We start from the raw sequence: 9,404 nt of genomic DNA, 5'->3' as shown, positions 1-9,404 counted from the left end.
AAGTATATACATTGGACGTCCTCGCAGAGAGCAGTCTTCTAGTACTTAGATTGCATTGCTCATTTATGTAGACGACGAGATTCTCCTTGGTAATAATCGTGATCACAGAAAGACATATTTGCATGAAAAGTTCAACATCAAAGACTAAGGAAGTATATACATTGGACGTCCTCGCAGAGAGCAGTCTTCTAGGGTGTCGCCTTGGCTCCTTTCAAATGGAAACTAATGACAAAATCGACCATGTTATTGATTCACCATTTATTGATGCAAGACGATATCGACGAATCATTGGCCGATTGCTCTATCTACAAGTCACAAGACCCAACATAATACTTGCAGTCAATAGTTTGATTTAGTTTGTCTCTTCACCAAGAAAACCTCATCTTAATGTTGTCCACAAAATATTGTGCTACCTCAAAACTACTGCAGGACAAGAGATATTTTTTTTGTTTAACTGTAATCTAACTCACAACGCATTATGTGATTCAGATTGGCTTAGGTGTCCTTTTACTCGACGTCTAAAACTAAATATTTTATTACATTGGATGGAGTCCCAATATCTTGGAAAACCAAGAAACAATATGTGGTCTCAAGATCGTTTGGTAAAGCTGAGTATAAGGCCATTGCTACTACTTTTAGTGAACTCTTATGGCTCAGATGCGTGGTTGCTTTCTGATATGGATGCACCTTAGTTAGGGATAACACCGCTTCATTATGACAACAAAGTGGTTTGTCACAATGCCAATAACCCAGTCTTTCACCAACACACAAAACGTGTTGAGATGGATTTTACTTTGTACACTAGCGAGTAGAGTATGGTTAGATCAAGCTCTGCTACATTAGTAATAAATATTTGACATTTTCATTAAACCATTTGGGATGGAACGATTCGAGTTTTTACGTGGCAAGCTTGTCATTCGAGCTCACGGGATTGTTGGATTTGCTTATCTATAAACTTCCTAGTAGATGTAGACTAGGTCTCCATATTTTTGGTTTCCTAGTTGTTATCATTTTGTTATTTATTCCCCACGCAAGTTTACTATATAAACATTGCCACGGTGCCTTAATAAATAGAACCTGAAATATGATTCTTCAAGATTACTTCTAAACCGTCAAATTCATTAAATAAGTATATCCATGTTTAAATAAATTTTAAACAAACAAATTACCTAACGACTTATCAAATAAGATATTTAATTCATTAATTCCTTAAATCACAAAACAAAAGACGATTAAATTCTGAAAAAAAAAAAAAACAAATAAACAAACAAACCACGATTAAATTCTGAAAAAAAAGGAAAAAAAAAGCAATGACTATTAAAATCTGAAAAATGTTTAAATAAGAAAACAGAAAATATTATAGAGATTTATTTTAGTTTCATTTCATATGCTATATTTATGTAAATTTAAGACTCGCCAATGAATTAATGTTGACTCCTCAACGACTTAGATTTCTTTTATATAGTGCCCAGCACCACATATAAACTAAGGTCCACTCATTGCTCGATTTGATATCTCATCGCCGTCGTCACCTCCACCATAAACCACCACGCAACCACCACCTCCAGCATTCAAATGGAAAGGTTGAAAACACAAACTCATGATTTCTTGAACGAAGAATCTTTCTCTCGACTTCCCTTCTCCCCTCACTTGCCACCCAAAGAGAATTCAATTAGGCTGTTCGGGAAAGAATTTGGTGGCGGTGATCTGGCCACCGTTAACACCGACGAGTCTAGTTCAGCGAAAAGTACCACCACCTTTATCCAGAATGAAACCAAAGAAAACGGAGAAAGTTGCAGGAAATTTGAATGCAATTATTGTTGCAGGAACTTCCCTACATCTCAAGCCCTTGGAGGCCATCAAAACGCACACAGAAGGGAAAGATTACAGGCCAAGCGTCCACATATCCTACCCTTCTCGATCCACCGTAGCTCCTCCAAGCCACAACTGCATAATGCCATTAACAACCACGATCACAACCTCACCACCACCACCACCACCACCTCACCACCCTATCGCCATCAATCCACTATAAAAAACATCATCGACTATAGCAATAATTTAAGGTTTTATGGAGGAAAAACTTCTTACACTTCCCATCAAACACCCATCAACGGTAGGCCATTGCCATTGTGGAGATTTCCCATGGTGGTGCACAACTCAACTATATTTAATCATGGCAGCTTGTTGAGTTCCTCAGACACCGGATCGAGGTCTGGGAACCTATACATGCATGAATTGCAGCAAAACATTCATGATCAAGTTAGTTTGGATTTGCATCTTTAGTATTTTAGTATTATTTTTTAATCTTTCTGAGGATATGTTTTCCTCATTGCAAGATCAGTACATGCACTAGCTAGATCATGGGATTCGTTTGTTTATTAATGCATTCATATTATGACCGAGAACTGTTAGTAATTATTTTATGATTATTTTATGAGTTATGTCTGTGACAAGATCCAATAATTAAAAGGTAGCGCATTGACTTGTGTACATAAATAATTAATATAGTACAATAATGTTAAATTGTCAAATTACTAGTTTTTTTATATCCGAACTTTACGAAATACCAAGGAAAGCTCTATAATTACATAGTTTGTAAAGGTTTTGGACGAACAAACTTATAAACAAATCCATAAAAAGCGAGACGAACATCTTTTAGCAACATATAATGTCATATCGTAACTTTGTAAGATTATCCTATTAATTAAATGTTCATTATAATTCTAGAGATATAATGGAACGGTATACGTTTAAACATATATTATTGTGATTGAGGATAATATGATGTCTGAAAAATTAGGTGGCAGATTAAAAATAAAAAATAAATGGAGGACTATTGTACAAATGTGCTAACTTCGTGGGGACCATGTGCTAAGAGTATACCAGTAGTAGTTTTTTCATAATTTTTTATTATGTGATTTACTTTTGAAAATTTGTTTAGATTTATTTAAATAAAAGTTCATTTGGTGATATTTTGTTAGTTTTATTACTGTAAAGATTTTTGATAAATTCGGTAAGTTTTATATGGTTTTATTTCTGTGATGATTTTTGATATATTAATGTGTAATAGTTGGGAAGACATGTTTGTATTAGTCATTTTTCTTTTTTTACCTTCTATAATAGGTTACCATTGCTTATAACAGGTCACCATCACCGCAATCTGTCCTAATGCCACAACCAAATGCAAAAACCACCCCCTTAACCAGTTACCTACATGCTTAACTGTCCTATGTAGCAAGACCACACCAAATCACTGTTATTTTCATATAAGCAAACATCGTTTGAACCGCCTTCCCTCCACCATCAAACCCCACCAAACACCATTGTCTTCCAACCACCGGAGCTACCTACACCACCCTCTTTCCTCCGTCAGAAAAACAAAAACCCCCTTATCTCTCCTTTTCCATTTCACCACATCCCCTGCCACCACCATTAGCAACCACCACAACCCTTATCTCTCTCATATACGAAGAACATAGCTGAGGCAGCGACGCCACCACCACCATTTAGAAATCAAAACACACAAAATAGGTGGTGCCAACAAAGGCGGTTAGCTTTTACGACGAAGATGTTAGCAGCAACAACTAAAGGTGGCGAAGGCTAAGGTTCATGGTACTAGCTGAAGGTGGGGTTTTTGATTTTTTGGCGAATGGAGAAGGGTAGCAGAGGTAGTTCTGGAGGTAGTTCCGAAGGTTAGAAGAGAATAGTGATAAGTGGAGTTTGATGGCGGAGAGAAGAACGTTCCAACGGTGTGTGCAGGTCTGAAAATGGCGATGATCTTCAATTTTCCGGCAGGCAGAGGAAGGTGTTGTAGGTAGCTCTAACGATGATAGCAGTAGTTTCTTGAAAGATAGAGAAGGGAGAAGGAGTAGGGAGGTAGAATTTAACCGACTGTGGTGTTGGTGACCAATTGTACAAGGTAAAAAATGTTTGAAGGGCAAATACGAACAACTCTTCCCAACTATTAGGCATTAACGCACCAAAAATAATCACATGGACAAAACCGACAAAACTTGTCTAACTTAAGGACTTTTACGTTAATAGCCCTTTTTTATCATTAATTAACAACAAAACATATGTATTAGGGGATACATTTTTCGCCGCTAAAGACAAACGATGTCGCAGTAAAAGGTTTTAGCGGTGACTGTTACATCCCAAAAATCATGCAAATTTAAATTTTTCAAAAGCAACCCGTTAACCATAAAGTTTTTACAAAACCATTGTTTCTAAAGTATAATCAAAATCAGAGTATGCTAAGATCCAATATCATAAAAAACAGGAAGATGTGCACGATCACGTCTTCGCTTTCCCATGATCATCTAAATTACCTTAAATAATAAAATTAAATTGTAAGCCAAAGCTTAGTAAGATCCCCGAAAGTACCACCACACAACATAACAAACAATAACATGAATATATGCGCCTACAGCCTAACTGGACCGCCTCGTAGGGCCTACAACCTATCTGGACTGCTCTCCAGGCCTTTGGCATGACTAGACCGCCTCGTAGGGCCTACATACTATCCATACTGCCTCGGGTATCTTGTCCTTCAGTACAAAGCAAAACCGCCTCAACCCAACCACAATATGTCGACATATACAACAAATAAAAAAACACATATCTAGCAAATACAGGTAATCATACAGATCTACTAATCGATCATATAACCAACATGACATCATCCTATATACCAAGATACATAACCTAGTGGATCGATATTGGTGCCTTCGACCCACAAGTACACTGAGGAAAACTCATCTCTCATTCCGAACAAATCGTTGAATAGGTCACTGCTCCGAATATCACCTATACCCGTCACTTATTCATCAAATAGGGACCAATCTCAATTATAACTCAAAATATCCAAAATACCCTTTGGTCAAACTTGGTCAAAACTACAGTCAAAGTCAAAATCAACTACATCAGGTTGCCACGCCGTGGCCATCCTTGGCCACGCCGTGGCCACTAAATGACAAAACAGGTGAGACCCAACCCAGCCGCCATGCCATGGAGACTTAGGCCATGTCGTGGGCACTAGGATCCCAACAACTTAATGGATTAAGCCATTTTCGTTGATCTTAAGGGCTCCAAATCCCAGTTCTGGTCCATTCTAAGATCCAAGTGGATGAAGTTTCCAACTTTATCCCTTTGGACTCTCTAAGGGATAGAGATCCCTTTTCTAGATCTAAATAGGGCAAAAACATAACTTCTATAACGTCCCAAAAATTATGAGGTAAAAATTTCATTTTTAATTCAATCAAAACACCAATTCTCTTTATTTCAAACATTTAAAGTATTTCAAAATAAAATAGATATCAGAGTACAATCCCAAAATCATCATATTGTGGAAACATGGGTGGATGCGGTGCGATCAAGTCGGGCCCTTCCTTTCGAACTGGAAGTACCTGAAAACATAACCATAAAACCGTAAGCACAAAGCTTAGTGAGTCCCCAAAATACCACATACCCTACATACCATTGGGCCCAGCCCGCATATTGGGCCCAACTCACCATAATGGGCCTAACCCTACCACACCAATAGGCCTAGCCCGATCATACAAATGCAAAACTCACAGAGACAGTTAGCACTCTACATAACATACAATGGGCCTAGCCCTTCCTGATTCATAGGCCTATCCCAACATACTAATGGGTCTAACCTAACATACCATGCAAAAGTCATAAAGAAATATGGCATAACATAATCTAGTGGGTCGGTATTGGTGCCTTTGACCCACAAGTACAGTGAGAAGACTGACCTCAAGCCGCTGATAACCGATAACTGCTTGGGTCGTTGAACCGAATAAACTCGGACCAACTAACAATAAATACAACCTGAATTAATAATTAACCCAATAACCCAAAATCCAAGGCCCAATCCATAATCCAGCTTCCTACAGGGTAAAAGACCATTTTACCCTTCCCATAACTAGTCCAACCTCTCATGGCACAACCCCCAAAAGGCCCAAATTGAAATCCCCAGGAGTACGTCCCACGTACCAGATGTGTACGCCCCGCGTACTCACCCTCAAAACACAAGGTACAAGATGTCGATGGACAAACCAACATTACGCTGAGCGTACACCTACGTACGCCTATCGTACTCATAAGAGGCACCAAAATCCATAATATGCTCTTAAAGGTTAAGAAAAAAGCATCCAAACACATATCTGACCCTTAAGGAGTGTCTTAACACATAAAGTTGGCAACTTTATTTCTTTGCATGACTTAATGGGACCAAATCCTTCTTTTTATCCATACTAAGAACACTAACTCATGCACGCATCAACAAAAACCCTCAAGATGACATTTTTATGACCTAACAACTCAAAAAGGACCAAATATGAAGCTCAAAGGTCCTGGAGTAGCTGTTACTCATAAGAACAACAACCTTGGGACCAAAACATGGAAAAACACCACCCAAAACTAAATCTATACTAGAGAACCATAAATTTTGAAGCTTTATACCTCCAGAAGGTAGATCAGGATGATTAGAGCCTGGATTCACAATCTCCAAGCAATCCCACACTTCTCCAAAAAGCTCCTTATTCTTCAATGAGCACCAAAATGCATGAAATCACACCAAAAGCTCAAGAATCACACCAATGGAGGCTAGGGTTTAATAGGATGGAGGCTGAAGGTAGAAAGGGTTTAGAGTTGAGTTAAGGCCATTAAAATAGGGTCCACGACCCTAAATTAGGGTTTGCATATGGTTGGAGTACGACCATCGTTCTCTTGGTACACCCAACATACTCTAAAGGGGCTTCCGCGATCAACCTACCTAGTACGCCCATCGTACTCCTATGTACGCCCGGCGTACTAGGCTTAGCCTTAAAGCCACCAAACTTTCGAAAAGCCATAAATTCTTCATTCTAAGTTCGATTCCGACGATTCTTATAACTACGGAAAGTTAATGAGAAGTTTTACACTATTATCGACTTACACTTGCCTTAAAACTTTCCGAACTTAAATCTGAAATCTATAAAAGGCCCAAACTTTCACTTAACTAATATACCCTTGGGCTCAAAACACAAACCGAACTCCCGGATTATCCAATCTACATTTCCACACCCAAAGGGGTTTTATTATCTTTTTCCCAAAGGCCCTAAGCCTTGTGATAACCGATCTTCGGTTCACGGCCCCGAATTAGGAAATGATTCGGAACAGGGTGTTACAACTCTCCCTAATTGAATTAGATTTCGTCCTCGAAATCACTCTTTACCACCCTCCTAGAAAACCAAACGCTCTGACAAAAACCTCCTAATAATGAACAAATCACTGACCCTTTATCTGACGAACCCACACCTTGCTGCTATAATTCTGAAACCCCATAACTTGCTTGATCTCCATACAGGTAGAACCATTCTGAAACACAATCATGAGGACCTCTTACTACACATTTGAACTGAGAAACATCATTTTGATCCTGAGCCATTCAACTGATACCCTTGGCAGGTAGATTCCTTAACCATAACTGGTAACGAAAGGCCGCCCTATATATAACGACTCCCAACACGATTCTCGCCGCCATGCCAACCCGGTACATAACCCATATCCTGAGATCCAAAGATTACACTAGCATTTCATCCGAAATGTTCTAATTCCACGGCAACCTTCCGCTAAGCTGAGATACAAAATCCTCAATCCACTATTGAGACTGACAGTCTCACACACATGCCAATCACAGGCCATAAAGTCATCCCACTATAATCGTAATCTAATACCTTGATCCAGCCGAGCTCCATTGGGTGTCACCCGTTCTGTCATAATCATATGGGCCTCGCCAACGTGTCTCACCCAGTCTGTACCAACGAATGAGCCACGCCCACGGGTCTCACCCAATCGAGTGCTACACAGGGCTAACCTTTCCTCGAACCCTAATGGTCCTCCTCCCATAAGAAGGAGAATTTTTCTGACAATATTGTATGGCTTGCCCCAGACATGTGCTGACCCCCTTCCAACCCAACGATCAATCATACCTTGGCCTACTGCAATCTGGAGAATGCGACGACTACATCGCAGACTTGCAACGCTTCCCTGACAGTCCATCATCCTTGTGTATGCTACGGCTACCCTGTAGTCTTACAACACCCCCCTATTTCCATTGATCTGACCCATGGTTTACCCTTCATCCACCATACCAATCATATTCATCAGGAGTCGAACTCACATCCGACTTTTCCTAATCAGTTGTTCGGGTCATGCTTCGAACCCCAAAGCCTTCATCAAACAAGAATAGGCAGAGAGGCTGTAAAACAACCCTCAACTTGGATTCAATCACAGTTGACTGCCATACATCACAATGAATGCGCCTACCAGATGTTAGAAGTTTCCTGGCCTCCTATCCTTGCACATCCTCTAACCAGACTACCACCAGAGTTGTCTTTCCTCCCAACAAATGGGGTACTTTTCCTGGTTCGAACCTGATCCAAATCCCTAGAAATTTGAACGATTCTCGCTCACTTGGATTCGACAGTGTTCTTCCAATCCACAATATTTGATGGATTTCCGACCCATCGCACCCTTATAATTCAAACGGTCGACAACCTAAGCTAACAATAACTAGCGCTCCAACACTAGGCAATCTTAATGATCACAACCACATACCAAATCCAAAGGAATATTTCCTGAAATCTCAGCAAGTTCAGTAATCCCAAGCACTTTCCATGATACAACTCCAAATCCTTAAGTCACTACTGCTCGAAAAGAACTATAGCCCTTGACCAGAACGGATGAATCACAAATCCAGCTACCCACACAGAAGAATCTCTTCATTCTAACAACCTCCAACCAATACGGTTTCAAAATTTCCTTGACACTTCCAATGCTCGAACCAGCTCACACGACCTCCGTCATCATCATCTTGTTGGATTAGGTGTCTAAGTTCATAACTATTTCTAGGATGTATTTGACCTAGTTGGCATGGTCCATTTGGGTTGCATGGCATTGCAACACTTGGATAGACTAAATGAGAGAAAGGACACTTAAGGTTTATTAATATATTATAAGTTCTAATATATCAATAATATTATTTAATTAGTCTTGATCAAAGAATTAATTTGAAATTAATTACGTGATCAAAAAGAGACTAATTAAATATATGGGGTCGATTGTGTAAATAATCTATTCTTATATAGTGGGCTAATGATCCATGGTTTGAATGGATTGGGCTGAAACCCATAAGATGCTCCATGGATAATCCATGGAGGTTACAAACCCATGGATCATGGAATATGAAAAGCCATGACAATTAGGGTTTACATGGTGTAACCCTACTTGTGCCACAACTATATAAAGACCCCTAGTCTAGCAAAATCGGCACTACTTGTACAAGATAGAGGGCTAGCTGATTTTGAGGTGTAAGTGAACTTCTCTCAAGTCTATTCCAAGAGTTGTAGTGT

General features: G+C 39.5%; 1 protein-coding gene across 1 annotated transcript; it reads left to right on the top strand.

The window, feature by feature from the left end:
- The first annotated feature begins 1,442 nt into the window (after positions 1-1,442).
- On the top strand, positions 1,443-2,400 carry LOC145106130 (zinc finger protein 8-like). The gene has a single exon (XM_079043164.1). It carries the CDS (start codon positions 1,576-1,578, stop codon positions 2,284-2,286), a length of 711 nt encoding a protein of 236 aa, XP_078899290.1. The 5' UTR covers positions 1,443-1,575; the 3' UTR covers positions 2,287-2,400.
- Positions 2,401-9,404: the final 7,004 nt, after the last annotated feature.

This window comes from Lactuca virosa, chromosome 1 (assembly GCF_052849685.1).
Source record: "Lactuca virosa cultivar CGN04683 chromosome 1, Lactuca_virosa_CGN04683_v6, whole genome shotgun sequence".
In the NCBI taxonomy this organism is placed as follows: domain Eukaryota; kingdom Viridiplantae; phylum Streptophyta; class Magnoliopsida; order Asterales; family Asteraceae; genus Lactuca; species Lactuca virosa.
The sequence above is the reverse complement of the archived record's forward strand: the minus strand, read 5'-3'. Positions and strand labels throughout refer to the sequence as shown.